Source organism: Neophocaena asiaeorientalis, unplaced genomic scaffold, assembly GCF_003031525.2.
Source record: "Neophocaena asiaeorientalis asiaeorientalis breed wild unplaced genomic scaffold, Neophocaena_asiaeorientalis_V1.1 scaffold106, whole genome shotgun sequence".
Taxonomy (NCBI): Eukaryota; Metazoa; Chordata; class Mammalia; order Artiodactyla; family Phocoenidae; genus Neophocaena; species Neophocaena asiaeorientalis.
The window spans coordinates 4,266,550-4,289,140 of record NW_020172597.1 but is presented as its reverse complement, the minus strand read 5'-3'; the positions used below and the strand labels follow the sequence as shown (position 1 = coordinate 4,289,140).

The window sequence follows — 22,591 nt, the reverse complement described above, 5'->3', positions numbered from 1 at the left end:
GGAATAACGAACAAAGCACCAATTAATAGACATGTATTCTAAGGGGGAAATAAAGAGGTGCAACTGAAGATTTATATACAAAAATATTCATTGCAAGAATAGTTTTAACAGCAAAAAACTGGAAACAACCCATACACCCAATAAGAGGAGAATGATTTTATTTTATTAATTAACTAATTTATTTATTTTTGGCTGCTTTGGGTCTTCGTTGCTGTGCGCGGGCTTTCTCTAGTTGCCGCGAGCGGGGGCTACTCTTCGTTGCAGCATGCGGGCTTCTCATTGCAGTGGTTTCTCTTTTTGCGGAGCACAGGCTCTAGGTGCGCAGGCTTCAGTAGTTGTGGTACGTGGGCTCTAGAGCACAGGCTCGGTAGTTGTGGTACATGGGCTTAGCTGCTCCATGGCATGTGGGACCTTCCCAAGGGACCTTCCCGGACCAGGGCTCAAACCCGTGTCCCCTGCATTGGTAGGCAGATTCTAACCACTGTGCCATCAGGGAAGTCCCGAGGAGAATGATTTTAAAAAATGATGATTTAAAAAGACTAGAAATATATATAGTAAGATGTTTACAGTTAGTTGGATTATTCATGTTTTCTAATTTGTCTATTAGTTTAATAATAAGCAAAATAGGCTGCTTTGTTTAATAATAATGATAACAGCTCCCACTCATTAAAGGGTCTATGTACTAGACACTGTATTATTAGATATTTTACTTAGTTTGTTAATCTCCACTACTACAAGGCAGCTATCATTATCATCATTTTATATAAAGTACACAGTCTTTAGGCTTCTAGTTTCACTAGTTACCTGCTTCCCAGTATGAACTATGAATTAATTCTTTTATAAAACAAGCAGGTCTCTATTAGATAACATAGGCTCTTGTCTCTTGGTTTGATGTCTGGGTTTAGGAAGCTATTCAGAACTGCATGGAGTCACATTCAAAGATATGGGATGAAAAGAGCTTAAATAAGGGTCACTTTCTGCAGAAAGGAGACTTGTTTATTGGTGGTAGATTCTTAGACAAAACTGGATTTTCTTTTCTTCCCATGCAAATTTCACATACAATAACAAAAATAAGTACCACATATCTTTCACTTTTCTATAGCACTTTTCATAAAATTCATATGCTGATTCGTTTGATCCTCACAACACCAAGCTGCACAAGATGGGAAGTAACACCTTCATTTTAGAGATAAAGGACACCGAGAAGTTAAAATGTCTTAAGATCATCTTGCTAATAAGTAGTGGGTAAAAGCCAAACCCACATCTCTGGATCTTGTCCTCTACTATACTTATCAACTGGGAATACTTTGACATGACCCTAGCACTTGCTGGGGAAATACTTGTTTTCTTCTATAAAAGTACAGCTTTTATATATTAAAAGTTTTCCTTTTACTTAAACTGCTTTTGAGACAGGTTGTTCCAATGATCGAATTTGTCTTCTGAAGGATAAAACTGCGGAGAGTAAGTTTCCTAGTCATCTTATAAAATGTGAATAGCCAGTATGGAGATATTCATAAAAATGTTAATAGTAGTTATCTCTAAGAGGAGGGATTTCAGATAACTTTAGTTTTCTTCTGTTCAAAATGAAACACTTCATCCTTTCTATGTGATCCAGACTTAAAACCATTTTTGCATCCCCCACTGTGTTGTACATAGTAGGCGTTCAGTAGCAGGTGCTGAATAAACCACTATTTCCTAAACTTCTGCCACACCTGTGTATTCTCTGTGTGATTATTTAATATCTTTTAAAAAATCAATTCACTTTTTAAAACTTAACCTTATCCTAAATGACAATTTTCATGAAATCATGATAAGCTAGTTTTATCTTTTTCCTAATATACATTAATACACATATAGCCATTCAAATTTCAAATACTGATATACTACCTAAAATCACCTCACCTGTGGTACATGCACTGGCGTTCTGTGTCAATCTTTGATTTCCTCCTTTACTCCCCATAATAGCAATCACCCAAGTACTTTAAATCCATCTTTTATTATGACTCCACACTTATTCTCACCTCTCACTCTAGTGTAGGCACTTATTTCACGCTTATCTTGGTTATCTTGATGCAATAGGCCCCTAGAAGTCCCCCTTGCCTCTAATCTTTGCTCTATCATATATGTTGCCACCAAATTTTAAACTTCCTAAAACAAGCTTTGGCCTCTACCCAAATCAATCTAAACTTTCCAGGCCACTGAAAACAACCACTCAATGTCTTCAGGAAGAAGTACTTTACAAACTGGTCCTGGCCTACCTTTCTATCCCCTTCTACAAGAATCTGTTTATTCATTAGTCTCAGAATAGCCATTGTGTAGTTGTCTTTATAGCTTTATTCATTCCATATATTCAACCTGAAAAGCTCCATCCCCAAGTCAAAATTTTGCCTAGTTCAAATATCCTCTCTTTTAAGAAACCTGTCTGACCATTAGCATCTGCATTAATTTCTTAATTTCTAAAAGCCACACTATTTCCGCCACTCGCTTACCACTCTCTGCCTTAAACTATGAGCTATTTGTATACATATCTACTCTCCTCTCCTACAGGTTCTTTAGGGTAGGACTATGTAACTTATACATAGATGCTAAAATATTTGCAGCTACTCTTCAAGAAGCCAACAAAATAACTCAAACTCCATTCAACATGGTTCAAAAGACTAATCTTTTCTAAGATTTAAGCCAAAGAACACTGTTCTCACAGATACTAAAGGTCAGTTATTTCATTACTGAAATCAGCAGACCACTATCTAACACCCAGGTTTGGCTATAAAGTAATCCACCCTGTATGTGGATACCTCTTCAGCAGGTTGACTTGCTGAACTTGCATGATTCCTCACTGTTGTCACCTGGTTACTTTTTGGACTTCAGTTTTCCTGTCTATAATATGACCTTAAGAGCTCTTCCTAGCTTAAAATCCTATGACTCTTGGTCAGACCAAAATGACTTTTATTACAATATCCGGACAGGATAAACCCACTTGTTTCCCTTTTTTTTTTTTTTTTTTGGCCCCACCATGCGGCATGTGGGGTCTTAGCTCCCCAACCAGGGATCGAACCCGTGCCCCCTGCATTTGGAGCGTGGAGTCTTAACCACCGGACCGCCGGGGAAATCTGATAAACCCACTTAAAAATAAATATAATCAAAGGAGTTAACCTTCACCCAATACTGTTTAACCCCTTCACAGAATTTTGTTCCATCTACATATTTATAACAGGCTAGGCACTCTATTAGACCATCTCTTTAGAGTCAAAACAGATGCTCAGTGATAAAACTTATTTTCTGGTACTTAAAGTACATAGAGTACAAGGTTATTCACATATATTATTTCATTTAATCTTAACAACCCTAAAAGGTAGGCATCTTTATCCCAGTGTTCTTCAACTAGGAGTGATCTTGCCCCCTCCTTCCAGCACCCCCCAACCCCGCAGACATCTGGCAATGTCTAGTGACATTTTTCATTGTCACAGTTGTTGGGAAAGGAGGGATTGATACTGGCATCTAAAGGGAGAGGCCAGAGATGCTGCTCAACATCTTATGATGTACAAGGTAGCCTCCCATGATGAAAAATTGTCCGGTCCAAGATGTCAATAGTGCCAAGATGAGAAACCCTGATGGCATTGTCTTTCCGTTAAGAAATCAAAGATTTAGAGAGCTTAAGTTACTTGCCCAGAGTTACACAGATCCCAAATCATCTCTGAATGACACCAAAGCCAATGGCACATTCCATCACACACACAACTACTGGAGACTGTTTCTGATGAAATATGTACTGTTTTCTTATCAGTGTTTCCCCTCCCCATTTAGTCTTGCTATACTTTAGATTTTGCTAATCAGCATTAGCTGACCTCATCCAGGAGAAGATTCAGAAAAAGCTTTCTCAGACTAAAAGGTCAGATTTAACAAACGTCTTCTCTTGTGCTCTCACTGCATCCAGTATTTACAGCTTCAATGCAGCAATTACCATATTGTACTGTGCTTGTATGACTTTCTCCCCTTTAGACTATAAACTCCTTAAGAGCAAGGTTTGCCTCTTTATTTTTGTATTCCTAGTGCCAAGGAAAGTATCTCAGCACAGAGTTTACATTTCATAAGTATTTGTTAAACAGACAAAAGAAAACTGACCAAGTTACATAGTATACCCAAGAATGCACAGCTACTAAATGACAGAACCAGGATTCAAATTCAAGTCTCTCCATTACCAAAGCCTATAGTTACTATATCTCAATGAAGCTAAAAATGAGATGTTTATCACCTTTTTATCTTGCCTGTGGGAATTCTTCAATCATAAACATGTCAGGAATTGTATATAAAGTCCCTGTTTTAAAGACAGCTTAAAATCATAAGAATTTTCCTACCTTATACTTGTGTACATTCTGTGAAAGCTTGCAAGGTAGTTAGCATGTAACGATAGTGATAATCTCTCCCAAATACCACAGTTATAAAGGGGCCACTGTGTTTTTATTTGATAGTCTCCCTGAATTCAACACTCACTACATAGAAATTAATGTTATTTTGAGTTGTCACAGGAACTGTTCATAAAAACTAAGCCAGGGTCTCTTAGGAAGAGAAGAACTCACTTTAGCTTTTATTTCTTCACAGTCCCCTTCTCCGTCATTGCAGGGTTCCATGCCAGACTCCTCCTGGATGTCTTTGTTTAGTACAGAATACTCTTCTAGTAGAGTGTCAAACAAAACTATTCGCTTGTTCTTGAAGAAGCCATAAAAATAAGCATTGCTGTGGGAAGAGCGTTTAGATCCTAAGGAAAAGACAGTTCAAAGCATGGAAAATAATTAAAAAGTATGGGGTTTTTTGGAGAGACGCCTAGAAACTGAATTACTGGAAAGGACATTAACATTTTCAAATTGTTTAACACCTGAAGAATATTATATCAACATAAATCACCACCAGCAGTGGAAAGCGCCTGTTTCTTTGCAGTCTTGACAACAAATATTTATGCTCATTGCAGCTTTAGAGCAATAAGTAAATAAATAAAGCCTAAATATCCAACAGTCATGGAATGATTAAATTATGGTAAAGCTATGAAATGGAATTTTAAGCAGCCAGAAAAAAAGTATACTTTTGAAATATTTTAACAAGATAGGAAAAAGCTCACCAACATAACTGAAAAGGATGTAAAACTTCATGTATATAAAATTCCATTATTGTCATGAAAAAATGTACATGTAAATAGAAAAGCAGAAACACAAACCTATTAAGAATATTAAAATATTGAAGTGTTTATCACTGGCTTCTAGAAATATGGATTTTTGTTCCCTCCCTTATACTTTTCTCTGTTGCAAGGCTTTTAAAGTCAGTATACTTATTTAATCAGAAAAAATTAAAACTATCTTAAAAAGACTGGAAAAAAAAACCCCTGAATTTTTAACAGTGGCTAACAGTAGCTGAACTATGGTTTTATCTTCTTTATCTTCTTTATCTTTTATCTTCTTCTTTATAATTTTCTTTATTTTCTATACTTTATTTTCTTTAGATTTTATGTTCTAGCATGTGCAGTAAATTTAGTGGTTAAGAATGACTTTAGGTTCAAATCTTGGCTCTGCCATGTATTAGTTGTGTAAATGTAAGAAACTTTCTTAATTTCTTTAAGCTTTATTTTCCTGTTTATGATATGAGGAGAGGACTTTTTTGGTTTGGTTGCCTGGAAGTTAAGAGCCAAATATGTGGTCCAATTTTATCAATAATATAGGACCTTAGGATCTGGAAAGCTGGGTATCTAGATCTTATACTTCTATCTCATTTCTATCTTCTCTGATTCTAATTTTTAAATTAATTTAAAAATATTTCTTAGAAGCTACCTGAAGTTACCTATGGAAGTAGGCAGATAAATAAAACAAAATGAATGTCTTAGTATCTCCCACTGGTCTAAGTATCTCAAAGTGTGGCCCAAAGAATGCCTACACCAAAATCACCTACGGGTACTTGTTAGACATAAATACTAGAAACACCCAATATCTGAGAATGGAGCCGAGGAATCTTTAAACAAACTCCAGGGAATTCTTATATTCACTAAAGTTTTAAGAGTCCCTGCACTAGACCATAAGCTTTTTGTATCACTATGCCTTGCATGTAGTATTTATTCAATAATGCTTGTTTACTGAATGGATTTATCGTACCACTTGAGGTATGAAGTAATGTATTTGGGAACTCTGAAAAACAAAACCTTCTATGAGATTGTAAGGCATGGCCAGCTGTCTCTTCATCTTTCGTTTACGATGTCTTATCTTAATCAGCTTCTTGGCAGCATTTGATACCGCTGACCACTCCCTCCTTGAAACACTTTCTTCTCCTAGCTCAAGAGAAACACCATCTTCTCCTGGTTTTCTTCCTACCTCAGTGGTCTCTCCTCTTCAGCCTCCTTTGCTGGCTCTTCCTCCTCTGCTGACTCTGACCTGAGCCCCCTTCTCTTCTCTAAGTGCCCTCATCCAAGGAGGTATCTACATGCCAGATACAGATACTTCCATATCACTATTTCTAGCCCTGACCTCTCCCTAGAACTCTGGATTTATATATCTAACTGCTTATTTGACAGGCCTACATCTCCACATGGATGGCTAAAGTGCCTATCTGTTGTTTATATTCTCAAGCATAGTTTTTCCCTGACCAGTATTAGAATTCCCTTGCAGAGTTTAGGGAATTTTGCATCATGCAAGTCTTGTGAGAGACTGCTTCTCATTTGAGAAATCTAAAAAGCTAGCTATCTGCTTCCCCAAGCACTCCTGGCAGCTAGCCCAGTGCCCTGGCTCAGTCAATCAGATGCACCCACTGGGGACTCTGAAACAGTTAGCTAATTACATAAAGAAGCAGGGCAGTGAGGAATGAATTCTGCAGGTGCTAGTGGAAGGGATGTTAGGGATACACACTGCTGACTCCAACATCAGGAGCGACTAGCAGTGTCCTCCCCAGACTGGTTCTGCAGGATGATTCTGTGTTCCTGGTCTCCCGATGGAGAGTCCACTTCCCAAGTTTGGTAAACTTAACTTTCCTGGTGACTTTGTGAGTTATCAAATATTGTTTCAATAAGGAATTTCTCTGTTAAATCAGCTATAGTTGGTTTCTATGGCTGGCATGCAACTAACTACTGCTTGTAGAACTCTAGTACAATGTTCAATAGGTATATAACACACCCATCAGAACTTAAACCCTCACAGACCTGCTCTTCTCCCAGTTTTTTCCCATCTCAGTAACCTACCATTTATCCAACTGCTTAGTCCAAAAATCTAGGTCATTATCTTTGATGTCTCTTTCTCTCTTATTCCTTTACATGTCATCTACCAGCAAATTCCATCAACTCTACCTCTAAAACACATCCCCAGTATATCCACTTCTCTCCATCAATTACTACTATTCTAGTCTAAGCCACATTATCTCCTCCTGAACAGCACTGGCCTCCTAACTGCTCTCGCTGCTTCTACTCTTGCCTCTCCTACCGTCTATTCTCTATATAGCAACGTAAAATAGGTAAAAAGTACAAACTAGGCCATGTCACTTTCCTGCCTAAAACCTTCAATAGCTTTAACCCTAGACTTAAAATAAAATCCAAGCTCCTTACTCTGATTTACAAAGGCCTATGTGGTCTGACTCTTGCTTACGTCTCAGATTTCATGTCATAACACTTTCCTGCCATGTGGTAGCCACACTGGACTTTTTTCTGTTTCTTGAAGATACAAAGCTCTGGAGGGTCTCTCCATTGATCTTGGCACGGATGGCTCCTTCCTTCAGATCTCAGCTTAAGTTCATTTGCTCAGAGATGTCCTGTCTGATGACCTAATGGAAAGTATCTACTCAGCCATTCTTTATCACTTCACATCAGCTGAATTCTCTGCACAGTACTTACTATCTGATATTTTCTGAGAGCAAGCCTCTTGGTTTTTCACTCGCGTTTTCCTTTCAATTTACAAATCCATCATGTGTGTTGTTACTGTTATTAACAACATTCATTTACTCAAAATATTTTTGACAACATTATTAACAACAACAGACACATGCATTGCAGATGAGTAACTTCTGTTTAGCAGAGGTAAGTTGTCCAAAGTCACACGGGGAATCTGTGCTAGAACTAGAATTTAAACGCAAACCTATTGGCTCCATAGCCTGACCTCTGAAATGCTACCCTCCACCTACTCAAATCTTGATTTTTCACAAAGTCCCAGCTTATGTTATAACCCTCCATAAAGCCTTCCCTGACTATTTCAGCTAAAATCATATAGCACTGATGGTATATATCACATATCTTCTCGACTACCTCTACTGTCATAGCGTTAGCAGTCACGTTATCTGATTATAAGTGATGGGCAACTTAGGTTGCCCCTTCAGTAAAAGCGCCTCAGAGATTGTTCTACTATACTGATCATTGTGCTACTAGTTTAATATTATTAAAAGACTAGTAATCTCAGAGGCCAAAGCAGTAGTATGAATTGGCTTCTTTTTCTACTATTTCCCCATAGACATGTTCTAATTGTGCCTTTAGTTGGCTGCCAAATGCCTGAGATTTCTATACTCTTCTCGTTGCTGTTAATTCATTCTTTCCAGTTGTGACCATCTCTGTCCTCCTGGACCCTGCAATTACTTCCCAGTTTCTACTCCTTCATCTGCCATAGCTACTTCTCAATGGTGATTTTTACTTTAGAGGAGGAATGGGCAAACTACGGCTTGCAGGTCAAATCAAACCTGCCACTTATTTTTATAAATAAAGTTTTATTAGAAAACAGCCATGCTTGTTTCTTTATGTATTACTATGGCTGCTTTTGTACTATCATGGTAGAGTTGAATAGTTGCAACAGAGACCATGTGACCTGCAAAGCCTAAAATAATTACCGTCTAGCCCTTTACAGAAAGCATTTGCCAGACCACAGTTCAGAGGAAGCAAAACTGAAACCCAGAGATGCAAAGTGACTTGTCCAAGATCCCACAGCTGGTAAGTGGCAGAGGCAGAACTACACTCATTCATTTACGTGGATTTTAACTTACAGATTCTGAAAGTCATGGTACCACACAGTTTTTCTTTGCATCTTTGTAGGTTTCCTTGAGACTTTAGTAGTCTTACACAAGCTAACAGATAGATAGCTTAATTTTCAAAAGCAATCATCAGAAAAGCAGAGTATAACTAATCCAAAATACCAAGTGGCACCAATCTTGGGTAATCTGCAGGTGAAATCAGAGTCCTGCAGAACACTGGAAGTTTTCTTGGTGGAGACAAAGCTAATAACATTGGTTTTGTTTTTGAGCCCCCAAACCACTGCCAAATGGAATCTAAGCAAGAGTCCAACTCAGTTACATATAGGAGCCAGGCAGGTAATAGAAGTGAAAAAATCAGTCTAATATTATGACATAGCAGGGAGTGATAAAGGCCTTGGTGCAGAATTAAAAACAATAAAACCAACCAAACATAGCTGCAGGCAAGAGCAGGACTTGGCATCAGGCCACCAGTTTCTATCCCTGGACTATGTCATCAATTCTTATAAATCTTCAAAAGCCAAAATGTAAAATCCTAATCTTTAAATAACAAAAACAAACAAACAAAAAAAACCCCAAACCAACTGATTTGTTCTTTTATTAAAGTTTTAAGAATAAACTAATCAAATAAAAGAAATGACTCAAATAAAATCTTCTTACCCCAGGGAGCCTTACCTTGAACAACATACACCTTAGTCAAAGGGAAGTCAATACTCTTTGCCATGACTTCAATTTCTTGCTTAAGCTTTCCCTCAGGAAGAGGTGTGAATTTGTCAAATAAAGGGGCAATGTAATCAGCATAGATGGTGACAAGCACCTGAAACGCAAATATGAGAACAACCTATGAATATGTCCTTAAAGGGAAACTACTCACTATACAGATTCAATATTAAAACTATGTGATCCCAGCCCTGAGAACAGGGACCTTATCTTATTTGCTCTGGTACTCCCAGCCCGAAATAGTACCAGTACAGCATTCAATATCTGTTTGATGAATTAAATCAAAATGAATAGTCTCTATATGGTAATAACTGAAAAGCCAAATGGTCCATTCAGAACTATCTTGGGGATTTCTGACACTTCATGAGCCCATCGTAACTTGGAATTCTGTCTTTCAAGGTAATCATAATAGACTTGAAGTGTTTGCTAAAAAAAGAACTACTAGAGCTTGACTGTGTGCTATTATTTGGTTTGCCTGCTAATATTACTGACCTGCAGTTCATAACTATACACACTGGTTGAAACAGTACTTCCTTAAGCATTTTAGGAGCATTTCCTCTGCTCTCTCTCCTGTCACTTCAATTTGCCATACAACATATATTTGTAGGTCCAATTAGCACCCATTTTCCAGTCATGATCCCACCAGCAGGAGGTGAAGCAATGAGCATCATGGTAATTCAGACTAAAAGAAACCTCACCATCAGTGCAGCTGAAGAGCTGATAGGACGTATTTTCTGGGGGCTGTTAACAGGCCATTTTGATTGTGTTGTAGTGTTTGTGCTGTGAAGCAGTTTGGAATATCGGAAAGAGAAGAGGAAAAGAAGATGTGAAGAAGGGACAATGGGGAAGCGGAGAGAGGAAAAAGGAGGGAGAAGGAAGAGAGGGAAGAAGGGAGGGCTGTGGGGGGAAAAGGGAAGAGGCAGGGTGAGGGGGAGGGGCAGGAGGAGGGGGCAAGGGACAGAGAAGAAGGGGTAAAGGGCAAAGGGGAGAGGAGGAAGGGAAAGGCAGGGGAAGGAGGGCAGGAGAAAGCAGACACGTTTATGCTTTCTTTTTCTTATCCCGCTTACATCTATTCTCTCTCCAAAATATCCATGGTTTTTAGACACTGAAGCTCAGTCAAGAGTCATCAAATTGTCAAACTTAGTCATCACTCTGGTGGCAACTCACAAATGCACAGCCCCAAACTGCTTGACAACTGCATCATTAAAGGTAACTAACAACTAGCTTCTAGAATCTGTAAGAGCCAGTATAAGGAGAAGAAAATCTATGGTCAGAGTCAACTCTCCCATTTCTATAGCTAAAAGCAGAAAACAGAAGGGGAATTTATATGAGCACCTATTTATATTTCTTCTGCTTCTTAAGAATCATTTAGATGCTAATCAAGATTAAATGACAGTTATCTCACCAAGGAACATTTTGTAAAAGAAAATCGAAACAAAGATTTCACTTACCAGAGACACAACTAGTGTGAACAGCCAGGCATAAATAAAAAAATAGTCTCCCCCAATTTTAATAATGTAAAGTAGAAGTGAAGACACAGGTAATAAAATGCACTGAGTCACAATAAATTTCTTGATTGCATCTTTCATGAAGAACCCCAAAGTCTGAAAAAATAAAAGGTCATAATGAGAAACTAAGAAACTGCTTTTAAAATAACAAATAAGTGAATAGAAAGGATACATTATTAAAGCAATTTTAAAAATTAAAAGGCAGTGAGACTACATGACAACAGGTAGCCTAAGACAATAAGTCAATGTCTTGCATTTTATAGTTTAAAATAAACTCATTTAAATGTTATTAGCTGAAAAAACACTAGACATTAGTGCTAGAAGAGTTTATGGCAAGACCTTAAACTATGATCTTTACCATATCTTCAGTTCCTTTTCCCTCGATTAATTCATGCTCTAAAATAGCAAATTATGTTTTAATTATTCCCAGCAGAGGACAAAAGCACAAAAGAGAACATTTGCATTCTCTATTTTACCTGCTGATTGAAACCATGTTTTTCTTCTATCACAAAAGTATTATAAAGACTCCACGGCAAACCAGTCAATGCACTGAAAAGTGTAGCCAACAGCAGAAACACCAAGGACTGAGTGATCTAAACACAAGAAAAAAAGAGGCAGTTTTTTAATATTAATTCATTCTTCAAATGAAATATTAGGGAACCAATCAACGAGTATTTGCTGAGTACTTACTGTAACTCAAGCAATGTGCTTGATTCTACGGGCCTGAAACATCACTGCTACCCTCAGAGTTTATTTGCAAGACAGGGAGGCACTAAAACACTTCCTTTTATTACACGGGCACCATATGAAAGTTAATTGAAGTCATAGAGACAAAATGGTTAAAAGAACTTAAATTCAGCCACATATGCTGGTGAATTCAAGAAAGGCTTACAACACTGATGAGAAATGGAATGCTACTCTGAAGAAAGAGATAAATTAGTGGGACAGAAGAGGCAAGGAGAAATTCCACACAATTTGCAAAAGCAAGGAGAAAGAAAAGAGCACCTTAAAAGTGAAAGATGACAAGATGATGGGTCTAGTTGGGACCAGGCAGAGACACATAATGGAGCATCAGGAAAGCTGGGCCAGGGCAGGTGGGGCAGAGTGTGCTAAAGTTTTAACAGAGCCAAAACTCAAGAGAGAAAATAACCCTCTAGAACTCCTTTAATTGCCTTAACAACAGGTCCTTAGGAGATCAAAAGCCAAGAACTGCCTCATTTTTCTTCACAAATATCTTTTCCTGTGACAGTGGAGGATGAGGGCTAATTGGTATGAAGGGACTTGGAGGGAGGGGAAGGCAATGAAGCAAATAAAACCCTCGCTCTCCCTCCCACCACACCATCACTCTCCTTCTTACTCCTCAGTGTAAAACTGAATTCTTTCAAGTGTGAGTACACCACCAAAGCATATTTGACTTGGTAGTAAAGATGCAGCCACTATGTTTCTAAACATAGGAAGAGGGAGACGGGAAGAGGAAAAAAGGAGATTTGTCTGGCTACAACATGCAGGGTGGTTTATGCCAGCATTTGTCCCCAAATGGGAAATGAGAAATTTTTTAAAAGTAGATTCCAGGACCTTCCTCAAAATTACTGAATCGGAATCCCATCTTCAAAAAATACAACCATATTGTATAGATTGTTTGAATACCTGCTTTACTCATTTAACATATCACGAACATCTTTCTATATCACTAAATATAGATCTACTTCATTGCTAATGGCTCCATTACATATATTTCCATTATGTATGTAGCATTCATTCCAATGCTACAATGAACCTGTTTCATTCATTCCCCATAAATTCGTAAAAGTGAAATGTCTGATGTCAAACTTTTTTTTTTTTTTTTGCGGTACGCGGGCCTCTCACTGCCGTGGCCTCTCCCGTTGCGGAGCACAGGGTCCGGACGCGCAGGCCCAGTGGCCATGGCTCACGGGCCCAGCCGCTCCGCAGCATGTGGGATCGTCCCGGACCGGGGCACGAACCCGTGTTCCCTGCATCGGCAGGTGGACTCCCAACCACCGCACCACCAGGGAAGCCCTGGTGTCAAACTTAAATTTTAAAAGATTTTTGATACAAACTGCCAAGGTGTCCTCTAGAAAAACTATACTAGTTTTCAGTCTGACAGCACCATGAGACTAGTTCCCTATCCCTCAACAATTCTGTCCTATGATTCTTTTAACTGTTTTTTACCCAATATGATATGATAGGCCAAAACAAAGAAAGAAGCACAACTCCTCGATTCTTCATTGTTGTATTAAAACACATTTCTTTGATTGTCAGCATGGATTTATATTTTTCATGTATTGTATGATCATACGAATTTCTGCCTTTGCCCATTTTGGTGTTGAGGTACTCAATTTTTTCTAAAGTGTTCTTTTGGGACTTCCCCGTTGGCATAATGGTTAAGAATCTGCCTGCCCATGCAGGGGACACGGGGTCGAGCCCTGGTCCGGGAGGATCCCACATGCCACGGAACAACTAAGCCCCTGCGCCACAACTACTGAGCCTGCGCTCTAAAGCCTGCGAGCCACAACTACTGAAGCCTGCGTGCCTAGAGCCTGTGCTCCACAGCAAAAGAAGCTGCCACAATGAGAAGCCCGTGCACTGTGATGAAGAGTAGCCCCCGCTCACCGCAACTAGAGAAAGCCCGTGCGCAGCAACGAAGATCCAACACAGCCTAACTAATTAATTAATTAATTAAAAACTCTAGATATTAAAATTTATAGTTTCTTCAGACTCACAGACTTAGAGAACGAACTTATGGTTACTAGGGGGAATGAAGTGGGAAAGGGATAGTCAGGGAGTTTGGGATTGACATGTACACACTGCTATATTTAAAATGGATAACCGGGACCTACTGTACAGCACAGGGAACTCTGCTCAGTGTTATGTGGCAGGCTGGATGGGAGCAGAATTTAGAGGAGAATGGATACATGCATATGTATGGCTGAGTCCCTTTTCTGTGTACCTGAAACTATCCCAACATTGTTAATCGGCTATATTCCAATATCAAATAAAAAGTTTAAAAAAAGTATAGTTTTTTTTTGTTTAAGTATTGTCAATGTATCTTTGTTTATATTTAAATACTCAATTCATCTAAGTCTTTCTTTTTCTTGGAGGATATAAAATTGGAATTTATTTTTTTCTCAGTTGTCCTAAGAAAATTTATAACCTATATATTCCTCACCAATCTGAAATGCCACCTTTATCAGATACCAAGATTACATATACTTAGTTAGGCCTGTTTCTGGTACCAATACACTATTTAAAATTTATGATACATTTTAATATTTAAAAATTACCACTCATTATTTTACTTATTCAGAATCTTTCTGGCTCTTTCTCTGCCTTTAGTCTTTCAGATTAACTATAAAATGTTTTATCATGTGCCCTTCACAAGCTGCTCTGGGATTATACCTGGGCTCTATTCTTTTTTTTTTTGGCTGCATCGGGTCTTAGTTGTGGCACGCAGGCTCTTCGTTGAGGCATGAGGGCTTCTTTCTAGTTGCGGTGCGCAGGCTTCTCTGTAGTTGTGGCGTGTGGGTTTTCTCTCTCTAGCTGTGGCACAGGCTCCAGAGCACGTGGGCTCTGTAGTTTACGGCACGCAGGCTCTCTAGTTGAGGTGCGTGGGCTCAGTAGTTGTGGCGCCCGGGCTTAGTTGCCCTGCAGGATGTGGGATCTTAGTTCCCCAACCAGGGATTGAACTTGCATCACCTGCATTGGGAGGTGGATTCTCTACCACTGGACCACCAGGGAAGTCCCTCTACTCTTTTTTTTAAAGTTCATACATCTCTTCTTTAACAATTCACTGAAGAATTGTGATAAGGCACTGATTATCAAGTTTAGCATTCTGCACAGAATGTACCATTCTCTCCTTTTGAAAGTCTAGATTTTGCTCACCTGTAGTCTTCTGAAACATTCTCCATTCTCCCTAGTTTATCAACGTATGCCATAAATTCAAGTTCCTTCTGCACTAATATATAAATCGTCTATGTATGGAGCCTTGAATTAATTTAAGATAACTTGAGTTCTTCTTAATCTCACTTGTCTTATGCATAAATACCATTTTAAATGAATAATTCTATCAATAAACCATTTTTCTTCTTAAAGAAGATGAACAGGAAGTCTAATTCCCCAATCAGTAGGCTTATTCCCTCCTTAAAACACTAAGATTCCAAGAGCATTGTAAATTGTTTTGCCTTAAACAGTAAAACAGCCTCTTAAATGGTCCCCCTGCCTAATATCAATCCCTCCCCTTTCGATCCATCCTACATACACACCAGATGAATCTAAAACTCCACTTCTCTACTTTAAAAGCTCATAATGGCTCTATAACAGGGGTCCCCAACCCCGGGGCCACAGACCAGTACTGGTCTGTGGTCTGTTAGGAACCAGGCCACACAGCAGGAGGTGAGCAGTGGGGGAGCGAGCGAAGCTTCATCTGTATTTACAGCCGCTCCCCATTGCTCGCATTACTGCCTGAGTTCTGCCTCCTGGCAGATCAGCGGCGGCATTAGATTCTCATAGGAGCGTGAACCCTACTGTGAACTGTGTATGTGAGGGCTCTAGGCTGTGCACTCCTTATGAGAATCTAATGCCTGATGATCTGAGGTGGAGCTGAGGCAGTGATGCTAGCAGTGGAGAACAACGGCAAATATAGATTATCATTAGCAGAGAGGTCTGACTGCACAGAGACCATGATAAATCAATTGCTTGCAGACTCATGGCAAAACCCTATCAGTGAGTGGCAAGCGACAATTAAGCATCTGGTGGCAGCTTTATTGTGGCAAGTGAGTTGATGTACTTCAATTGTACAGCTGCATCTAGTGGCAGGCTTTAAGTCAGAATCCGACACGTTTTAGTCTGCGTGTGGCCCGCCCATTAATTTATCTACTTCCATCCATGCCTCTTTCCCACACTGCGTACTTGTCTCAGCCACAGTTTTGGTAAGCCCCCAAGCTAACCCTAGCCAGGATGAGTAAAAACACAAACGTCACTGGAGAGCTTCTTTGGAAAGGGGGAAAGACCCAGTGATGAGACAGCAGAAGACTCTAAGACTGCCAACAAAAAGAAAGCTACATTTAAAAGAAAATACCAAGAGTCCTACTTAAATTACGGGTTCATTGCAACAGGGGATTCACACTCTCCAAGCCTGCTTTATATAATATGTGGCCACCGGCTATCCAACGAAGCCATGAAACCTTCAAAACTGCTTCACCACATGGAGACCAAGCACCTGCATTGAAAGACAAGCGTTTGGAGTTTTTCAAAGGAAAAAAACCATGAACACGAAGAACAGAAGCAATTATTGAAGGCCACCGCTTCATCAAATGTGTCTGCACCGAGAGCATCACTCTTAGTGGCTAACCGCATGGCTAAAGCTAGGAAGTCCTTTACTACCGGTGAAGAGTTGAACCTGCCTGCTGCTGAGGACATTTGTCATGAACTTTTAGGAGAGGCTGCAGTTCAAAAGGTGGCACGTGTTCCTCTTTCAGCTAGCACCATAACTAGACGAATTGATGAAATAGCAGAGGATACTGAGGCACAATTGTTAGAGAGCATTAATGAGTCACCACGGTACGCAATCCAGGTTGGCGAGTCTACCGATGTTGACAACAAGGCAACAATGCTTGTTTTTGTGCGATATATTTTTCAGGAAGGTGTGCATGAGGATATGTTATGTGCACTTTTGTTGCCAACCAACACCACAGCTGCGGAACTATTCAAGTCTTTGAACGATTACATATCAGGAAAACTGAATTGGTCATTTTGTGTCGGTATATGCATGGACAGAGTGGCTGCCACGGCTGGACGGCTTTCTGGTTTCACTACTCGGGTCAAAAAGGTCACTTCTGAATGTGAGTCTACGCACTGCGTCATCCATAGAGAACTGCTGGCTAGCTGAAAAATGTCACCTGAACTTAACAACATTTTGCAGGATGTGATTAAAATTATCAACCACATTAAAGTACATGCCCTTAACTCACATCTGTTCGTGCAGCTCTGTGAGGAGATGGATGCAGAGCACACACGTCTTCTCCTTTTTTAAAAAAAAAAATATATATTTTTCTTTATTTATTTGGCTGAGTTGGGTCTTAGTTGCGGCGTGCGGGCTTCTCTCTAGTTGTGGCACATGGGATCCACAGCGCAAGGGCTCAGTTGCCCTGCAGCACGTGGGATCTTAGTTCCCTGACCGGGGAGCAAACTCGCGTCCCCTGCATTGGAAGGTGGATTCTTTTTTTTTAAAGATATGATTTATTTAAATTTATTTATTTATGGCTGTGTTGGGTCTTCGTTTCTGTGCAAGGGCTTTCTCTAGTTGTGGTAAGCGGGGGCCACTCTTCATCGCAATGCGCGGGCCTCTCACTATAGCGGCCTCTCTTGTTGTGGAGCACAGGCTCCAGACGCACAGGCTCAGTAATTGTGGCTCACGGGTCCAGTTGCTCCGTGGCATGTGGGATCTTCCCAGACCAGGGCTCGAACCCATGTCCCCTGCATTGGCAGGCTGATTCTCAACCACTGCGCCACCAGGGAAGCCCTGGAAGGTGGATTCTTAACCACTAGCCTACCAAGGAAGTCCCATGTCTTCCCTTATACACAGAAGTGAGATGGCTTTCTAAAGGTAGATCACTGGCCAGAGTTTCTGAGGTAACGAGAGCCACTCCAGAAATTTCTTTTAGAAAAACAGTCCCCACTGGCAGCACATTTCACTGACACAGAATGGGTCACAAAACTTGCTTACTTGTGTGACATATTCAACCTGCTCAACGAACTCGATCTGTCACTTCAGGGGAGAACAACTGTGCTCAAGTCGACAGATAAAGTGGCTGCATTCAGAGCCAAACTGGAATTATGGGGTCGACAAGTGAACACTAGGATTTCTGACATGTTTCAAACATTAGCAGAGATTTTGAAAGAGACTGAGCGAGGGCCTTCTTTCTCCCAGCTGGTGCATGATCACTTATCTCAGCTTTCAAAAGAGTTTGAGCATTACTTCCCAACCACAAAAGACCCCCGAACTGGCAAGGAATGGATCTGCAACCCATTTGTGAATAAGCCAGGTGAACTAACTTTGTCTGTGCCAGAAGAGGATCAACTGCTTGAGATCGTAAATGACAGTGGCCTTAAAAGTGTGTTTAAGACAACTTCAAATCTCCATACATTCTGGATGAAAATCAAGGTGGAATATCCTGAGATTGACACAAATGCACTGAAAAGCCTGCTTCCATTTCCAACATCCTGTCTTTGTGAAGCAGGGTTTTCTGCAGTGACAGCAGCCAAAACGAGATCACAGAGTAGATGGACATAAGCAACACACTTCGGGTGTCAGTGTCTCCCGTCATCCCCAGATGGGATCATCTAGTTGCAGGAAAACAAGCTCAGGGCTCCCACTGTTTCTGCATTATGGTGACTTGTATAATTATTTCATTATATTTTACAATGTAATAATAATAGAAATAAAGTGAACAATAAACGTAATGTGCCTCAGTGGTTAAGAATCCGCCTGCCAATGCAGGGGACATGGGTTCGAGCCCTGGTCCAGGAAGATCCCACATGCTGCGGAGCAACTAAGCCTGTGTGCCACAACTACTAAGCCCGTGTGCCACAACTACTGAAGCCCAAGCACCTAGAGCCTGTGCTCCGCAACAAGAGAAGCCACTGCAATGAGAAGCCCATGCACTGCAACGAAGAGTAGCCCCCGCTCGCCACAACTAGAGAAAGCTCGCGTGCAGCAACGAAGACCCAACATAGGAAGGAAGGGAGCTGGGGGAGGCAGGCGGAGGAAGAAAGGAAGGAAGGAAGGCAGAGGGGGAGGAAGGAAGATTGAACCAATCTAAATGTTCATCACCAGGACACTAGTTATATTAAAAATCTGTATGGATATTCACACACACTTTTACTTACTTATGTTGCTTCATAAGTGACTTTTCCATTCAACAAGTTCCATTCAATAAGTTGTATGAAATAACAGCACAATAACATTTTTTCCCTGACTGGCAAAAGTTAAAAATCATGTATATAATAAGTACTGGTGAGGATCCAGGGAAAGGGCATTTTAGTGCTTCATACATTATGAAACAACAAAAACCAAAAAAGCTTGTTTCAGGTGGGAATGTGGTCAGCTGTTTCCTCTGTACCATGTACATTAGATTTGAATTTCTTTTTCTTTTTTCTGGCCGCACCGCACGGCATGCAGGATCTTAGTACATCAGCTAGGGATTGAACCCATGCCCCCTGAGTGGAAGCGTGGAGTCTTAACCACTGGACTGCCAGGGAAGTTCCTAGATTTGAATTTAAATTCCAGTGTTATCATCTTCTATTTCTTTGCTACACTTTCATCTTTGTTGGCCAATTCCCTCTTTCAGTGATCCATCTTTGTAAAATGTCATGTGGATGTATAGCCGGGAGACCAGGAGGCAAGACGACTGCACGCTCCGAATCACTGAATAGCAGACGTGCAGCAGAATTTGAAAAGGGTGACATGATTGGTCACTGCATGAGCATCTGTTATTTGCACAGTGATCTGTGAACTGAAGAGCTAGCAGGGAACTTGTACTTTATGCAGTTATGCCTGTAACATACTGTGGTAACTGAAATTTGAAGCTGCTGAGAGACTGGTGTTACTAACTAAACCATGGTAAGTGAAATGTGTGTATATCAGAACTGTGCAGAGTGAGGACTGTGCAGAGTGAGGACTGACCCAACTCAGTACCATGCAGCCATTAAAGAAAACAAAGATCTATATAAACAGACAGGAAGAGATCTCTAAAGCATTGTTAAATACAAAAATAATGTCTCAGAACATTATATAAAATATGTTCCATTAACATAAGGAATATTTTTATATGTATGTATATAAATTGGGTTTATTCGTTCAACAAATACTTATGGAGTACGTACACCATGACTGGCATTGTTCTAGGCACAAGTCACAGCAGTGAAGAAAATATATAAGGTCTCTGTCCCCTTGGAGCTTAAAAGTCTTGTCAGGGTGACAGATAAAAAGTAAACGAATAAACAGTAAGATAAATGCAAATAGTGGTAAGTGCCTCTATAAAGAAAATAAAATAAGGTGATATGCTTCACTAAAGAGTGACAGAGGGGGAATCCCCCGGCAGTCCAGTGGTTAGGACTGTGCGCTATCACTGCCAAGGGCCTGGGTTCAATCCCCGGTTGAGGAACTAAGATCCCACAAGCCACGTGGCTCGGCTGGGGGAGAAAAAAAAAAAGAAGAGTGACAGAGGGATGCTATTCTAGATGAGCGTGGTCAGAGAAGGCCTCTCTGAGAAAGTGACATTGAAAATGGGAACTAAAATAGGAGCCAGTCATGTTTATACAAAACCACCTTAAATTTTTTATGAAACAATACAGAGAACATGCAATTAAACTCTAACAGCGCATATAGCAGGTCAGGACAGAGTCTATGAAGATACAGAGATATCACAGGAAGAAGAGGTCTTAAAGATGTTTGGCTCCTTTAGAAAACGGTACACAGAAAAGGGATACAGGATGAGCTGAATTAAAGCCCAAGGTACCTACATGTATAGATAAGACCCATCATTTCAAATAAACAATCAGGAAGGAGAGAACAGACTTGGCAATTTCCAAGAAAAAGTCAAAAGCAGTGTCCCAGCATCCGTTACAGGCAGAAAGTCTCAGGTCGAAGGCTTTAATTCCAATAACTGGAATTCCTGGAAGAGTGGGCAGTCAACTCAAGCAGCTCAGTGGAGATTCTAAGAGGTATACTCTCTGTCTCTGTTGAAAGTATCTGCTAAGCATGTGTGGCACAGGGTATCTGCTTAGCGTGAGTTCAACATAATTCATACTTCCCCTTTCATAGAGTTGTTCCCAAGAAGCAGCTGCCTACCAGAGACTACATCACTCAGCTCTCTTGCATCTGAGACTAAATGACTGGCTCACCAATGAAATGTGAATGCAAAGGACAGGTATCACTTCGGAGCCAAGAGAGTTAAGAAGAGGATGTTCTTTCTCCACCCTCTCATTCCATCTGCCTGTTGGATGCAGAGAACTTAGGGGCACTTAGGGAATGGCAGAGCCATATAAGAAGAGACTGGGTCTCTGACTTACCACATAAAAGATGTCACCTGCTGACACCCAAAATACTCACACTGGGTTATTATGTGATTAAGAAATAAACTACTGTAATAAGCCATTGAAATGCTGGGGTTTGCTACAGTAACTTGCATTATGCTAACACAGGTCAACAAGGACTGCAGAGACAGAGAAGCCTAATAACGGTAGGAGCCAAAAAATTAACTTTAGTAGAAAGCTGGCCAAGGAAAAAGAAAGACTGACAAATATATGCTAATGAATGACATACCTCATATTCTGGTCCAAAGCCAGCATAGCCACAGAACCGCCCAGAGAGTCTCCAGAGATAAGGGATTCCTCCAAAGAGAAGAATAAGCTATAAAACAAAGCACATGTTGGTCACATTGAAGCAGTACTAGAAACTATCATATGAAAGTACATTAAAAAAAAAGACAGATCTTATTTAGGATAAAATATGCATTTAGACAGATACAAACCAATTGAGATACTAAGTTTACACTGTTAAAAGGTTTTTGCCTGTACACTTTATATGGATGAACTGTATGATTTGTTAATTTACCTCAATAAAGCTGTTCAGAGAAAAAAAAAAACTTTTGTCAAAAGACCTTAATAATCAGGAACTAAGCTTAGAAAGGCTAAGCAACGTGTCAAAAATCCCACAGCTAACAAGTGAAAGAAATGGAATTTGAGCCAGGCTTTATGGCTCCATAGCTGGCTTTTCCTTGAAAGGAAATAGCCTCTTGGTTAGGACAAAGTATTAGTATCGGTATAAGTACAGAGCCATGCCCACCTACCATGTTGGGGGACAGAATGAGCTATCAGAGCCTTCTCTGGGTCAGGAAAAAGTGAATCCTGAGGTAGGAGTCAGGGTATCATAGGAGTAAGGCACTTTCTCAGCACCACCCTTTGTCTTGGGCAGATAAAGCGAACACAGATATTCACCAAACCAATAAGACATATGAACGAGGGAGCAGCTCTTAAAATGTGAAAAGAATACATGCTTACAAAACACGGCTTCTCACAACAGATACCAAGTTCGTGGAATCATTTTGCCCAGAGGAGTCAACGCACTGTTTCTTCACTTGTGGAGCCCCGGAGTGTGATCACACTCCTTGGTTAGAAGTACAATATTCCCATCCGTTCAGGCATGGTTCCTTGTGGCTTTGAGGGGTTTGGGCACTATCATATATTTCTTAGGTGTCTTTCCAATCTACTTTCCATTTTTATATATGTATCCATAAATAATAAAGCGGTTTACATATGCTTTTTAAGAATATACACACACACACACACACACACACACACACACACACACA

General features: G+C 40.1%; 1 protein-coding gene across 2 annotated transcripts in view; it reads right to left on the bottom strand.

The window, feature by feature from the left end:
• Positions 1 to 22,591, bottom strand: part of ZMPSTE24 (zinc metallopeptidase STE24) — a 46,111-nt gene that overhangs the window by 15,316 nt on the left and 8,204 nt on the right. For both annotated transcript variants that reach the window (XM_024738867.1, XM_024738868.1), the window contains exons 3-7: positions 21,544 to 21,630; positions 11,678 to 11,794; positions 11,145 to 11,297; positions 9,649 to 9,790; positions 4,578 to 4,756 (exon numbers count right to left, since the gene is read on the bottom strand). In XM_024738867.1, the coding sequence (XP_024594635.1) occupies positions 4,578 to 4,756; positions 9,649 to 9,790; positions 11,145 to 11,297; positions 11,678 to 11,794; positions 21,544 to 21,630 (678 nt within the window). The remainder of the gene's footprint in view (positions 1 to 4,577; positions 4,757 to 9,648; positions 9,791 to 11,144; positions 11,298 to 11,677; positions 11,795 to 21,543; positions 21,631 to 22,591) is intronic.